This window comes from Dipodomys spectabilis, unplaced genomic scaffold (genome assembly GCF_019054845.1).
Source record: "Dipodomys spectabilis isolate Male_0828 unplaced genomic scaffold, ASM1905484v1 ptg000054l, whole genome shotgun sequence".
NCBI classification, from domain to species: Eukaryota; Metazoa; Chordata; class Mammalia; order Rodentia; family Heteromyidae; genus Dipodomys; species Dipodomys spectabilis.
Window position 1 is genome coordinate 10,108,512 of NW_024870731.1, and position 16,787 is coordinate 10,125,298.

Consider the following 16,787-nt stretch of genomic DNA (forward strand, 5'->3'; position numbering starts at 1 on the left):
TGTCTGATTGACAAGAGCAAGGCCCTGTGCTCAAATACCAAGCAAGTACTACAAATCACACACTCACTCTCTCCAAGACATTGAAATTCTACTTACTCTAGTCTGAGTGGCACCCAGGGAAACAAAAAACAATAAATGCTGGTGGGAACTGAGGTAAAGGGAGAAACCCTTATACACTATTGATGGGAATATAAATTAGTCTAGTAAATATGGGGGCTCATATCTATAATCCTACTTGTGAAGCTAGGAACTTGAGGACTGGCAGTTATAGGCCAACCCTATGTTTAAAGCTAGGTTCAGTGGCATATGTCTGGTATCTCAGCTGCAGGGAAGGTTGAGATTGGGAGGATTATGGTTCCATGACACACACATTGTCCTAGCTATAATAGGAAGTCTACACATGGTAGATTATGATCTAGATCCAAATTACCAATATGATCCAGCTATATACAGCTATTTGATTCTGATATACAAAGCCACCATATCCATGGTAGATCTATTCACAATAAGATCAGCCTAAGTGCCCATTAACAGATGATTTCCATATACATAATGGGAGTATTGCTCATCCATAAATAAGAATGAATGAAATCATGTTGTTTGCAGAAAAATACATGGAACTGGAGATCATGTTACACAAAATTAACCAGGCTCAGAAACACAAATACAGTACACAAATATAGTATGTATGCTTTCTTTCTTTTTTTTGGGGGGGGGGGGGGGGGTCCGGTCGTGGGCCTGAACTCTGGGCCCAGGCACTGTCCCTTAGCTCTTCAGGTCAAGGCTAGCGCTCTACCACTTGAACCATAGCGCCACTTCCGGCTTTTTTTCTTTTTGCTCATGTGGTGCTGAGGAATCGAATCCAGGGCCTCATGCATGCAAGGCAAGCGTTCTACCACTGAGCCACCTTCCCAGCCCCTATGCTTGCTTTCTTATGTGGAATTTAGCTTCAGACAAAAAGAAATGAAACTGGGCATGGTGGAGCATGCCTTTGGTTTCAATAATCGGAAGGATGAGGAAGAAGCATCATGAGATCACAGCCAGCCTGGGTTCCATACTGAAATGCTATTAAAAAAAACAAAACAACTCAAAAACCAAATGAAACCAACCCCCTTCCCCCCAAAAAACAAAACAACAACAAAAAACTCGCTCCAGTGGCTCATGCCTGTAATCCAATCTACTACTCAGGATCACGGTTTGAAACCAGACTGGGCAGAAAAGTCCCTGAGACTCTTAGTTCCAATTAACCAGCAAAAAGCCAGAGGTAGTCACAAGTGATACAGAGCTAAGCAAAAACAGGAGGTTCTGAGTTCAAAGGTCCAGTAGCCGCAACAAACAAATGTAAATATATAAGAGGAACTATTTTCTTTTTTTTTTGGGTGGGTCATGGGTCTTGACTCTGGTCCTGGATGCTATCCCTGAGTTCATCAGCTCAAGGCTAACACTCTACCACTTGAACCACACCACTTCCAGCTTTTTCTGTATGTGGTGCTGAGGAATTGGCCTCATGCATGCGAGGAAAGCACTCTACCACTGAGCCACCTTCCAGCCCCGAGGGGAACTATTTGAAAAGAGAAGATAAGGGGGAGGACAAATGAGAGAACAAATATGATCAAAGCAAACACAATCAAAGTATATTATATACATGTAGAAAATGTCATAATAAAAGCTATTATTCTATACAATTAATATATGCTAGAAATGAAGACAGGACAAAAGAAAATAAGTGATGGAAGGAAAAATCACAAAGATGCAGTAAAGAGGTGTGCTTTTCATAAGGAAGATTAATAGGAAATATTTGCAAATAAAACTTTAATGTTTTTGGTCAAAATTAATGTGTAATTTTATTATTTCATGTTCCAAAGTACACTGCTACCATATACTTTACTTTTTTTTTTTGGCCACACCTGGGGGTTGAACTCAGGGACTGGGCACCCTGAACTTCTTTTGCTCAAGGTCAGCATTCTGTCACTTGAGCTGTAGCAGCACTTCTGGCTTTTTCTGTTTTTGTGGTGGTACTGAGGAATGGAACCCAGGACTTCATGCATGCTAGGGAAGTACTCTACCACTAAGTTACATTCTCAGACCTACTTTACATTCTTGTCAGTAGCATTTATATATAAAATGAGTTTTGTTAGTACACTTTAAGATGAAGTACTATTTCTTTTTTCCTTTTAAAAATTTCTGGAAACCCAGAGTTTCTTCCTTCTGGTATCAACTTGCTGTAACTAATAATGTTGGTAAATTTAAACTACTTGAAGAAAATGCCAACGTTTAACTTTGCTATTATACTTAACATGTTATTGTTCGCTATTTACTTACTGGCCTTCATTAATACACTTTCATAAAACCCTCAGTTTTGCTCAGATGTCCACCTCTTATATCCCACATACCTGGAAAATTCTTGAATAGCCTAAGATGATCATCCTATTCTATTCTACTTAGAAGTGACTCAAGTGAGAAGGAACATGTGATTTGGACCAGCCTGGCCCATCATGTCATGGAAAGTCAGCTGTGGGGCTTTTAAGAAAATCTTCCTTGTATCTAAAAAGTGAGTTACAGAAGATCTCCTCTCCTTGTGGTCAATATGTTTGCCAGTGATGCCCAAAGTATAATTGATAGTATGGTGGTATCTTGTGACTGTGAAGGGAGTTTAGACTAAGGTCCATGCTGACTCTTAACAGATGAAAGGAAACCAACTCCTAGGTGATAGCATTACAACTGAACTAGTCATCCTAATGCCTACCTTATTCAATTCTGCCTTTTATGTTAAGTCCCTTTATTGTTTAAGCTGCCCAAGTGTGACATTCTACTTTGTAAGGTATTTTCAGTTTAGAATAGCCCTAATATTAAAGAACCACATATAATATTCTTTTAGTAGAAAAGTATAAACGTTATAGAACCCATTAAGATGCAATTATGAGCCTTATAATTTAAGGTCAATCAGAATTACACTAGGTCAACAATTTCTTAAGTATTCTTGCAATAGTGAATTCTTTTCGTTTGTCGGTTGTGGAGCCTGAACTCTGGGCCTGGGCGCTGTCCCTCAGCTCTTCAGCTCAAGGCTAGCACTCTACCACTTGAGCCACAGCGCCACTTCCAGCTTTTTCTGCTTATGTGGTGCTAAGGAATCGAACCCAGGGCTTCATTCATGCAAGGCAAGCACTCTACCACTAAGCCAACTTCATTCATGCAAGGCAAGCACTCTACCACTGAGCCAATTTCCCAGCCCTCTTGTAATAGTGAATTCTGAACACAAAACAGTCAAAAATCTACAGTAATTCATGTAATTTTCACAACTAGTTACTGAAGAATGGAGTAATTACCAAATCTGACAAGGACATCTTTTCTCTTTAAGAAGTTTAAAATTAACTATAAAGTCTGACTCAAGTTATAAGCATGGTATTTTATAAGTTTATTAAGGGCAAAATAATTTTTTATTTAAAAAATAAGAAACAAAAGCAGTGGTTCACTTCTGTAATCCCAGCTACTTGAGGTGAAGATTTGAAAGATAGTTTGAGGCCAGCCTGAAAAATAAAAAGTTAATGAGACTCCCATCTTAACAACAATAACAATAACAAATTGAGATGGTTGTTTCTGTTTGTCACCTCAGCTGTGTTGGAAGCATAAGAGGCTAGCCTAGGCAAAACGAACAAACAACATATTACCTGAAAAGTAATGGAAAATGGAATGAGGGTGTGGCTCAAGTAGTCGGGCATCTCCCCTAGCAAGTGCGAGGCCATTAGAAACACACTTTTCTTCTTTCAACAATAGAAGATGCTATATAAACTGTAACACTCTGGTACAGGGAACTAAAAATTATGCAAAGTGTTCTAAACTGAGTCATTACTTGAATTTTAAAATAGCATATTCAGTCTTTTTGTCTTCACCCTTTTATACTTTAAGATGAGTCATTTTTTTTTTAGTATTTCCCAAATGACAGCAATTTGGAATGGAAGTGATTTATATGTTCCAATTTGAGAGTGAAATAACCAGTGTGTACATTCAGCTGCTGATCTTTCTGTACTTGTGGAAATTCCTTGGATGCCTGGTGTAATTATTGCTTTTAAGGGTAAATACTGGTAGCTATAGCAACTTATTTTTAAGTGGAAAAAAAGTTTCCCCTCCAGTTTTTAATGTAAGTTAACTGGATATTATACACTGAAGAAACCAGAATGAATACCAAGTAATCCTCAATCTTTTTAAAAGGAGGATGAGAGTTCTATTTGTTTAATATAATTGTAAAATCTGATTTGAAATATTTGGGCTAAGTTTTATCTGATGAAGTTAAAGATAATTATGCAAAGAAACTGTAATTAGAGGGGCTTGTGGCTCACACCTGTAATCCTAGCTACTCAGGAGGCTGAGATCTGAGGATCACGGTTCAAAGCCAGCCCAGGCAGGAAAGTCGGTAAAACTCTAATCTCGAATAAACCACTAGAAAACTGGAAGTGGCACTATGGCTCAAGTGGTAGAGCTCTAGACTTGAACTGAAGAGCTCAGGGACAGTGCCCAGGCCCAGAGTTCAAGCCCTACAACCGACAAAAACAAACTGTAATTAGGTCTCAGAGAATATGTTTATCTTAGACCCAATACCACCTAACGTGCTAGGGTGGTTGCTAATCACATAAACCTAGTTAAAAAAGTTATACTATAGACCAACTATGCTACATGGACACAATACACCTTAAAAAAAAGAAAGCCTCTCCAGGCTCATGCCTGTAATCCTCGCTACTAGGAGGCTAAGATCTGAGAATTGCAGTCCAAAACCAGCCACAGGCAGGGAAGTCTGTGAGACCCATTAACACCAAAATCTGGAAGCAGAGCTGTGGATCAACTGGTAAAACGCTAGCCTTAAGCAAAAAAACCTCAGGGCAGCAAGGCCCTGAATTCAAGCCCCAGACCAGCACATGGTGGGGGAAAAACCCACCTCTAATTCAACTTATCCTTCAATTCCGTATTAGTGAGTGCTTTTGCTTAATTTCAAACTGATTCTTAAAAATCAAAATTGATTAGTATCTCAAAATTACTGATTACCATCTCAGCCTCCTAGCTACCTAGCAGATTGAGATCTGAGGACTGTACTTTGAAGCCAGCCTAGACAGGAAAGTCCATCCATGAGACTCATCTCCAATTAACCACTCAAAACAGTTGCAAATGGAGCTATGGCTAAAGTGGTAGAAGGCTCGTCTTGAGCACAAAAACTCAGGGACAGAGCCCAGGCAAAGTCAAAATTATGAAAAAAAAATCTAACTTTTGAAAGTATTACTTAATTACAGTACTTGCTTACAGAATAGTTTTCCCCCTTTCTCCTTTACTTTTGGTGTATTAGGCATATTCTAGATAAGCTACCTTCCTTTGTTTGGCTTCTTAAATTTTCTGTTTATATTCTTTTGAAAAGAATTACATAAGACTGAAATCTGGCAAAACTGTGTAAGGCCTTAAGTCCTTATGCACAGTAGTTAAATTTATTCCTTTCCATAGGGTATTTCACTTTCTGGTCTAACTGAAACTCACTGTTCTCTTAAACTGTATGGTTTTTCTAGACGTCTTCTCAATTGTTAGCTGCTCATTTTCACATCCAGTAACTCAGAAATGATTGTGTTTGTGTTAGGAGGAAAAAGGCAAAGGCAATATTGTAGTCTCTATTTTAGTTTTGAAATGTTACCAGTGTACATGTTCCTCTCCAGGCATGTACTGTCTGATGAAGAGACCCTTCTACTTCTTGTTGCCTAAACTTCTCTTATTTACTACATAAGTACTCTGGATCATATTTGTCTCAGTCACCCAGCTGATGATATTTTGAACATGATAGTTAACAATTTAATAGCCTCTACTCCAGTGACTATCTCTACTTGGTCCTGTTAGTATTATCCCCACCTATGTTACTCAGCTCCACCCAGACCTGAGCTCCTCCCTGCTCTGCAGTTCTGCTGTACAGCTGGCCACTCCCTCTCGCCTCCCAGACCCACACCCTCATGCATTTACTTCACTTCTGCCGTGGAAATTGGACTTGGGACTTGGATGGGGGCAGATGCCAAGTGTTTCCTATCCCAGGGAGATATGGCCCCTCTAATAAGAAGCCTTATAGTGATGTTTCTCCTGTGCCTATCTACCTCTGCATGGTCCCCTCGGAGGGTTCTGAAGGATCCTTTCAGGTCCTAAGCAACAATGTGTTATGTATTACATAGAAAAATTAAATCTTGGCATTTTTTTCTAGTAAATTTTCAATCAATATGAATAAACCACAAAACACTAATATTGGAAGACACTCTGAGGGATCTAGAAGTTGCTTTTCAAGGGGAAAAATTAGTAACCAATAATTCATCTTAAAACTAAAAGAACTTTTTATTATTAGTGCCACTGATAAAAGGAAAATGTCAAATTTAAGGCACCAGTATACTTTAGAACATGAAATAGGAAAATTACATGTTAATTTTCACAAATTAATCAAAGTTTTATCTCTAAATGTTTCCTATTACTCACTTTTCATAGAAAAGCAAGGTAATTTACTAGATACCATTTATCAGAGATGAATCTAGAAGTCATGAAGATGTGCTGCTTTAAAATATATTAAGTGCTGATATACAGAAGTACCAAACTGCATCATTCTATAGATCAGATAGTAAATTCTAGGATCAAATAGTAAATTCAAATCTTGTTCAATTTTTTTTTGGAGGAGGTAGGGAGAATGCTGGTTGGTACTGGGGCTTGAACTCAGAGCCTCAGTGCTGTACCTAGATTTTTCTGCTCAGTTAGCTCTCTACAACTTGAGCCATGGCTCTACTTCTGGCTTTCTGGTGGTCCACTGGAGTGAAGAATCTCATGGACTTTCCTGCCCAGACTGGTTTCAAACTACAATCCTCAAATCTCAGCCTCTTGAGTAGCCAGAATTAAAGAGTTACTGAGGCGTCAATATACTTTTGTCTAGCTTTTGTTTTTACAACTCAAGATGCAAGAAAGTCAGCTCTTCCAAGGATGAACTTCCCAGGTAAGTAATGGGCACTCACTAAATTATAACAACATGCCTGTAATACACGCTTTAAAAAAATTCATCGATTAAAGGCTGGGAAGGAGGCTCAGTGGTAGAGCTTGCCTTGCATGCATGAAGCCCTGGGTTCGATTCCTCAGCACCACATAAGCAAAAAGAAAAAAGCCAGAAGCGGCGCTGTGGCTCAAGTGGTAGAGCGCCAGCCTTGAGCTGAAGAGCTGAGGGACAGAGCCCAGGCCCAGAGTTCAGGCCCCACGACCAGACTTCCCCCCCCCCCCCCAAAAAATTCATCAATTAAAAACCTAAATGGGACAAGTTAAATACTGGGATCACAAGGTTAGGAAGGAGGGAAAGCTGGATTCTAACAAAGACTGACTCATCCCAAAATCCTAGCTTTTCTCCCACATTACTTGCTAAGGTAAGTGAAATTCACACTTGTTAAAGAAACAAATGGGATTTTTTTTTTTAGGGGGGGGGGGGAGTCAATAGTAGGCCTGAACTCTGGGCCTGGGCGCTGTCCCTCAGCTCTTCAGTTCAAGGCTAGCACTCTACCACTTGAGCCACAGCACTACTTCCAGCTTTTTCTGTTTATGTGGTGCCAAAGAATTGAACCCAGGGCCTCATACATGCAAGGCAAGTACTCTACCACTAAGCCACCTTCCCAGCCCCTACAAATGTGATTTTTAAGCTGTGAGAACCTAACAAGCACTGTTCAAAATTATTATGCAAAAAAGAAAAGTTTTAATCTCTTCTATTTGTATCAGTATGTTCTAATTCACTCCTGTTGTCCTATTAGTTCTTCACAGCAATGCTTTAATTTGGAATGACAATAACCTCTAACATTCTACCTCAAAGAAAAAAGGACCAGGATGACCTTTTCATTTTGTTTTAATGCCAAACATATCTGTATTTTCAAATTTTCCCCTTACAACATTTTATTTATTCAACTATCCTTTATTCAACTCTTATTATAGGCCAAGTACCAAACCTCAATGATTATGCAATCTGATGGAAAGAGATTATAATTACACAGGAAAAAAAAGTTTAAGCTCCAGGTCCTGAGCTCTTTCCCTGCCACTGGCACAGAAAGGGGAGGGGGGGGGAGGAGAGGGAGAAAAAGAAAGAAAATAAGAGAAAGTAAGATTTTACTAAACATCATTTATAACATGAAAAATCTGAATGTTGAAAAGTAAAAGTATGATTGAAAGTATTATAATATTTGGAAACATGTTTTTGCAGTGCTGAGGCTCAAACCCCCAGAGCCTCAAATGTTAAACAAGTTTTCTACCACTGATTTACATTCCTAGCTCCTAGAAACCAAAATTGTAAAGGGTTTCTAAAAACATGAAATAATAACATAAAAATTTTATATGGAACTAAAATACTATACACAAAATAATCTTAATTATGTTAGATCACAGAAGAGGTTGTTTGTTTGCAGAGCTAGAGATCAAATCCAGGAGTTTATACATACTTAATAACAAAAATGTCCCACTATTGAGTTATAATCCCAGCCCAGAAGAGGTTTTTATTTAAAGCAACAACAGATCACTTAGGCCCAGTGGTAGGATTATAGGTAATTTATTATCTCTGTAAGATGTTTACATATTTGTTTTTCTGGGTAACATTATTCCTTAGTCATGATCCTTATTTGCTAAACTTAATCACTATCTTGCAGTGAGGAAAAATGAGGCATGGGGGATTAAATGACAAAAGCTCACCTTACCAAAGTTTAAGAACTGCCTGGACTGCTAAGAAAGAAACACACAGGGCTCCTATGGGCTGGAACATACCATAGAAGCCTTAAAGCCAGACCAAAACCAAACTTGCTGGGCTACATAAACCTCTAAATTTAATCCTCAGAAACTATTAAACAGCAAATATAAGGAGGCAACAAGAAGGGGTGATTTTAAAGGCCTAATATCCAATATATGCAAGGAGCTCAAGAAACTAGCCCCTCCCAAACCTAATAAACCAAACAGGCAGGGGAGCTAAGAAAAGACTTCTCAGAAAAAGAGGTAAGAATGGCAAAGAAACAAATAAGGAAATGCTCATCTTCTTTGGCCTTAAACGAAATGCAAATCAAAACAACTCTGAAGCTGGACACTGGTGGCTCATGTTTACAATCCGCTACTCAGGAGGCTGAGATACAAGGATCGCAGTTTGAAGCAAGACACAGAAGGAAAATCATGAGACTCTTATCTCCAGTTAGCCAAGTGGAGCTGTGGCTCAAAGTGGTAGAGTGCTAACCTTGAGCAGCAAAGCTCAAGGACAGCACCAAGGCCCTGAGTTCAAGGACCCCCCCTCCCCCCAAAAAAACACTAAAAATAAAACAGCTCTGAGATCCTATTTCACTCCAACTAGATTGGGCAACACTGTGAATTCGAACAAGAAATGTTGGCAGGGATGTGGGGAAAAAAGGAACCCTATTACACTGTTGGTGGAATGTAAAGTACTACAACCACACTGGACAACAGTCTGGACATTCCTCAAAAAACTGAATATAGATCTCCCTACGAACCAACCATACCACTCCTGGACATCGAATATCACAAGCCAGGATACCATAAAGACACCTGGCACATCTATGTTCATTGCTGCACTATTCATAACAGCAAAGATATGGAAACAGCCCAGATGCCCCACAACAGAATCCAAAAAATGTGGTAGTATACACAATGGAATTTTACAGAACAATTAGGAAGAATAATGTCATTTTCAGAGAAATGGATGAAACTAGAACAAATCACATTAAGGGGGTAAGCCAAGCTCAATGAGACAAACAGAGCATGTTTTCTCCGATATGTAGAAATTAGATCTAAAATACTCTGGGATATGATGAATTACATAGGAACACACACACACAAGACAAAAAGGGGATATGATGAATTACATAGGAATGAACACACACACACACACAATGATGAATTACATAGGAACACACACACACAAGAAAAAAAGGGGATATGATGAATTACATAGGAACGAACACACACACACACACACACACACACACACACACACACACACACACACACACACACACACACACACACACACACACACACACAAGACAAAAAGAGGCTATTCTTAGGACAGAAACAGAGTCACAATGCCTAAATGCCTCTTTATAGATGTATATTCATGTGTATATCTTCTGGGGAGAGAAAAGAGAGTGAAAAAGTTCCGCAGTGGAGCTCCAGGACACTGATGAAAGTGAACTATACAACCTGTGAGATGGGAGAGAGGAACTGGGAGAGTGTGAAGGAAAGCAAGAGACTGTACAAAAGGAAATGTACTCATTACCTCACTCATGCAATTGTAATCAATTGTACATCACCTTGATAATAATTATCTATGTAATAAAAAGGTTCAATGAAAAATATTTGAACATCTACACATTAGAAGAAAAATACAAAATATCCACAAAGGGCAGTTTTCAAAACCAGAACAACTTCTGCTTTTAGAAGATATTACAAATTTGAAGAGGGTAGTTTACATAGAAACCATTTGTAGTATCAACTGTGTAACTCAGTAATAGAAAATCTCTCTGGTATGTACTTGGCCCTTAGTTTGATCCCCAGTACAATAAAAATAATACAATAATCACTTAAGAAATCAACTATCTTTTAAGGTGATGATCAAAGATTATATTTGGAAATATGGTTAAGTTCTTTACTTCACTCATACAAAGCATATCTTTTATTTATGATAAATATGTATTATATGACAACACTAATTCACAACCACTGTATCACAAGAGATAACTGTTTCACTCATCTATATGACTAGCTATATACTAGTACTACAATTTCAGTAAGATGAATTTTCTAGTGGTTCCCTTATGTAAGTTTAGTAAACTGTTGCATTAACCACTGCTAAAGCACCATCCAGTGGCAAAAGACAGTAAATGCAACTTAAGCAGCAATCACAGCAATAGCAGTTAAAAAAAGAGTTAAGCTCTGCACTGTCTCCAACATATTTAGCAGTAAAGGAAAAGTAAATGGGCTAAAATGATATCAACAATGTCTATTTGTTATCCTTTTTCCAATCAAGCCTTAACCTCACTGTAGAAATCTGAAGTCATTTGGAGGTTTTTGTTGAGGGTAACCACAGTCTAGTTTATATTACATAGTAACAGTCTTTGTCTCAACAATAATAATAATAAAGTGTGTGAGGGGTCAATTTCCAGTACAATTCTTCTCATCACCTGACATCCAAGGTAACAATAAATGAGTCATTCTGTTTAAGAGGGGAAGGGAAGTTGGCTGGGGATGTAGCTTGGTGGTGTATATACCTAAAACTTACAAGACCATGAGTTAATATCCCAGCACAGAGGAAAAAGAAAGGGACGGAGGGAGGGAGGATGGGATGGAGGGAGAGAGATTCTTCCTTCTAATTATACTATAAATCTCTTGAGCGTGTTTCAATTTCAAGTAAGAAGTCTACAAGTGGTAAGATGTCTTTACTAGTGTCCAGAAGTCTAACACTTCAGAAGTTTTGATTTTTAAAAACTTTCACTAAAATTACAGGAGTCATTCACATAAATAAGGACCTGGTGACTAACTACATGACTGATGTTTAATATGTAAGCAAAGGATCAGCTGCATGAGTGAATAGAAACATTTATTAGTTTTCCAAGACAAATCTAGTTGCATTATTGTTCACTATTTTCAGTTACTTAATGTTTCTTTCTCTAAGTTACAACTCAATGAATTTAGATTTATAAGCCACTTCCTGCTAAAGTATTATTTGAAGTATTATGTTACAAGATACTAAGTTCTCCACTAACACAGGATCCACTACTATGTATAAAGTGTCTCAGATAAATAATTTTGGTTGACACTAAATACTTATTCATTTAAAATTATGTACTTTGGTGTTTTTTCTTTGCGAGCAGTGGGGCTTGCACTCGGGGCCTGAGTGCTGGTCCCTTGGCTTTTTCATCAAGGCTGGCTCTACTTCTGCTTTTTGGTAGTTTACTGGAGAAGGTCAGATCTCATCCTCCTCAGAAGCTAGTATATGTGTGCCATTGTGCCTAGCTTATAATTATGTATACATTTAACTTATAAGAGGACACATAACTAAGTAGTAACAAACTAACTCATTACAAGAGCTGTTTTATGTTACTGCCAAGAGACCACTAGAAAATAACCTACCATAAAAGGAATTCCCATACTATTTTCCTCTGGTGAAGCAGGAGTTGTATTGTTTCAATCCCAATCACAAGCCTGTGGCAGAAAACAGGTATCAATAACAAGAATATGCTACCTCTAGAAATGAAGAGCTATGTACTTGAAGATAAGAATTACTTAAAGATGCAATGTAAAACGATACTTTGCATTTTACCTTGAAAAAAATAGAGGCTAGGAATATTTCTCACTGATGTAGTACCTGCCTAAGGTTGTGGGTTCAATCACCAGCACCATAAGAAAGGGAGAGAGGGGTCATAAATTACTAATCTACATAAGAAAATAATCTTTAAAGGCTTTCTTAACATATCAACAAATAATTTTTAAAGGCTTTCTTAACATATGAACAAACCCTTACATGATTCTTGGAACCCCCAAAGTGAGATCTGTTCTTTAGAATTCCTAACAAGTTGTCCTCTGAAACTTTAAACACATATACAAATTTGTTAAAATACATTCATTAGTAACATACCCAACTACTCATTAATAATTCATACATGGGATAATTCATCTATAGGATCAAACTGCCTATAAAACAAACTATTCAGTCTACATAATCTTTGCATATGAAAAATGTTTTCTAAATACGTAAATTAATAAATTGCCATAATACCTCTCACAATACAAATTATTTTCTACATATGTACTTTTTTTTTTTTTTGGTCGGTCGTGGGGCTAACTCTGTGCTTGGGCGCTGTCCCTTAGCTCTTCAGCTCAAAGCGAGCGCTCTACCACTTGAGCTTCAGCACCACTTCCTACATATATACTTTTAAATTTTAAATCAAAATTGCCAGGTGAGAGTGGCTCACATCTATAATCCTACTCAGGAGGTTGAAACCTGGAGGATCTCAATCCAAAGCTAACTCTGAGTAGAAAGCCTGCAAGATTCCATCTCCAATTAACTAGCAAAATGCCAGACTGGAGGTGTGGATCAAGTGGTAGAGCACCACAGGAAGCCTTGTGAGAGGCCCTAAGTTCAAGCCATAGTACTGGAACGCAACACACACACACACACACACACACACACACACACACACACACACACACACAAAATCAGGATTATATATTTAGTTAATTTGTTTCTCTCTCCAACTCTTCCTACACAACAATCTGGCTCCTACTTATAAGCCTTACATATTTCTCTATAATACTGTTTCAAAAGCCAAACAGAGGAATCGGGCAAGGTGTCCAACAACTAATAAATAAATGATCAAGTGGTGAACGATGAATAAAGAATGTGTGGTATATGAAACATTACACAGCCATAAAAAACTGAAATCATGGGCTGGGAAGGTGGCTCAGTGGTAGAGCGCTTGCCTTGCATGCCTGAGGCCCTGGGTTCGATTCCTCAGCACCACATAAGCAAAAAAGAAAAAAGCCGCAAGTGGCGCTGTGGCTCAAGTGGTAGAGCGCTAGCCTTGAGCTGAAGAGCTGAGGGACAGTGCCCAGGCCCAGAGTTCAGGCCCCACGACCAGACCCCCCCCCCCCCCCAATAAAGAAATGTACTCATTAGGGCTGGGAAGGTAGCTCAGTGGTAGAGCGCTTGCCTTGCATGCCTGAGGCCCTGGGTTCGATTCCTCAGCACCACATAAGCAAAAAGAAAAAAAAAACTGAAATCATGTAATTTACAGATAATATCATAGTAAGATAAACCAAGCCCTAGAAGCCAAATGTTTTCACTCTTGTGTGGGTATTAGACCTAAAAGACACATTCATAAATGTATACATATATATATATATATACCTATATATGTATAAATATATGCACACACTCACAGAATGTGGTTCTCACTATTGCTATTATGTAGAAAGGTAAGAGGAAGAGGGAGGAAAAAAGGAAGATGGGAGAGTGAATAACTTAAAATACAGAAAATGGCATAAGGAACTTCAATGAAAGCTGTTGGTGAATTGGGGAAGCATTGGAAACCAATAAAGAGGGTTATTCTAAGGAAAACACAAGATGCATATATGTCTGAAATACCATAATGAAAAACCCTTAATTCGATTAATACATACTGTTAAAAGAAAGGGGGGGGGGGGGGAGAGTCGGGGGAAAAGATGACAAGAACTCAATACAACCTGGATAGGGACTGGGTACCAGCAGGAGGGAGAAGGGCTCATGAAGAGGGTGAATATAAATGAATAGGATCACTGTAGCTTATTTGCATGTATGAATATAAAACCTACTGAAATTGTTTTAAGAAGTGGATGTGGGATAAGAGAATTATAGAGGGTGAGGGAGATCAGGATACATTGTACACATGTGTGGAAATGTAACTATCAAACTCACTTGTAGGACTAATGTATGCTAATAAAAACAAAATCTCCAACCTTCGCTCCAACCCTCTTACCATAACTCATACTATTTCCAAATAAGTTTTGTTTTTGAACAACAATAACAAAATGAAACTCAAAGAACTATAAGACCCAAAACAATGAAGTTGGAAGACTCACATTACTAGAAAGCTAGAGGAAGTTGATGGGTGGAAAAATTCAGAACTACATTCATACAGATTGGACTGTCTTTTGACCAAAATGGAAAGATAATTCAACAAAGAATAATTTTTTCAAAGGAATAGTGGCAAAATAAATGGATTATCAGTAACAGAGAAATTGGCTTATATAGTTGTAAAATTTTGAGGTATAAACAAAATAAAACTGATTGGCTATAATAAAAGGAAACAGATGATGAGGATAATCAGTTAAGAAGATTTTTACAGTTTTTTCTTTTATTCCTTTTAAATATGAAGTATAACATTACTGAAATTAAACTTTACAAGTTACCCAAATCAATCAGATGAATACCAACAGTACTAGGCATCACAACTGAATTCTGTTGTATAATCTTACCCTACTCATTTTACATAAAATGGTAAGCAGAACCCATGAATTCTACACAAAGTCAATTGCATATCCCATTCCTATGGGATTTTGATTTTGTTTGCTTGTTTGTTTGTTTGGCATTACTGGGGTGTGGACACAAGCCTCCAACTTGATTAAAGACCAGCACTTTTTGATTATTTTTAGGATAGGATCCTGTACTTTTTGCCTGGCCTGACTGAATTACAATCCTTCTACCTAGGCCTCCTATGTAGTTGGGATCTTAGGTGTGACCCATCATACCTCAACGTTTGTTGAGATGGGAGTCTTGCTAACCTTCTTGCTCAGGCTGGCTTTGGGCAGTCATCTTCCTGAGTAGCTGGGATTACAAGTATGTGCTATTACACCTAGCCCAATTCCCAAATCTGAGGAGTAAAATTATCTCTAGACATTATTAGAAGGTACCTAGCAATAGTGCCCACAGTTGAGAAATAATGAATTAATGGTTTCTTAAGAAAGGTAGCTTATTATAAAAAGAAAATGTATTTTAATAGTTATATTTCTCAAAACTTGGCAAAAACCACTTCTATAAAGCATTAGACTAGTTGTCAATAGTCAAAAGATATTATCTCAACATTAATAACACTGTACTCAAATTATTTGAAAGTTTGACCTTGTAAAAATATAATATGTATATCACTCTTAAACACAGTATGTTAACCAAGGTAAACTTTAAGGATTTATCAATTTACATTTAGCTCATTCAAAAATGTGAGACTGACATCCAAATATATGGAAGGGCAGAGAACTCAAATGCCATGCCTCCAACATGATAAATGAGGTGGTGAAAACTATCAGAATCAACACTTTCATAACTGAGAATGAAAGCAAAACCTTACAATGACCAGGAGAATACTTGAGGAAGGAAAAAGCTTGGTGAACTTTGGTAAAAGAAAGCTGTGGCATTTTAACCTACTTACTTACTACACACAACTTGTTGTCATGGAAACAAAAGCCCATTTTGATGTCATTTTTGGCACCAGAGAGACCGATGTGGAACTTATTCTCAAAAAATTGTGGTAACATTTTGAAATACATAGGGGCTCCTAAAAATATGAATGAATTTTAAAAGTAAAAAAAGTGTACGAGGTTCTTAAAGGATTGGCTCAGGGCATGAGTTCCACTAGTCTTGAAGATTCAATAGAGGGACTGTGGAGAAGTTGGTCAAAGAATATGAAGAATTTCAGTTAGAAGCAATAGTGTATTAGCTAGGAATGATGGTCCATGCCTGTTATCCTAGCACTAGAAAGGCTGAGATAGAAGGATAATGAGTTAGAGGCCAGCCTGAGCAACAAAGTGTTTTTAGGAACGTTTGTCTTATATTAGATAAATTGAGGTGCAACTCCATAAGTTATTCTTTTATATTGCATATATAAACTGCATAGATAACTGCTCTTTGAGTATTTATAAGAAATGTGTATTTTAGGGTTAGTGCAGATCTAGGGTTAGTCTTGTGACTCTGGTAAATAAAGTCACTTGATCTCTAAGGCCGAATCTCCTTAATTCTATTAAGAATGATGCCACTTACCTCAAAGCACTCAATACACTTAAAATATTTTGTTTGTCGGGGCTGGGAAGGTGCCTCAGTGGTAGAGCGCTTGCCTTGCATGCATGAGGCCCTGGGTTTGATTCCTCAACACCACATAAGCAAAAAGAAAAAAGCCGGAAGTGGCTCTGTGGCTCAAATGGTAGAGCACTAGCCTTGAGCTGAAGAGCTGAGGGAC

The 16,787-nt window shown here is 38.0% G+C and overlaps 1 protein-coding gene across 4 annotated transcripts in view; it reads right to left on the reverse strand.

Moving 5' to 3' along the window:
- Positions 1 to 16,787, reverse strand: part of Ankrd28 (ankyrin repeat domain 28) — a 166,041-nt gene that overhangs the window by 110,191 nt on the left and 39,063 nt on the right. For 2 of the 4 annotated variants that reach the window (XM_042679786.1, XM_042679785.1), the window contains exon 2: positions 12,151 to 12,222. The exons of the other annotated variants lie outside the window; for them this stretch is intronic. In XM_042679786.1, coding sequence (XP_042535720.1) covers positions 12,151 to 12,168 — 18 coding nt within the window. In that variant the 5' untranslated portion in view covers positions 12,169 to 12,222. The remainder of the gene's footprint in view (positions 1 to 12,150; positions 12,223 to 16,787) is intronic. 4 annotated transcript variants of the gene reach the window in all.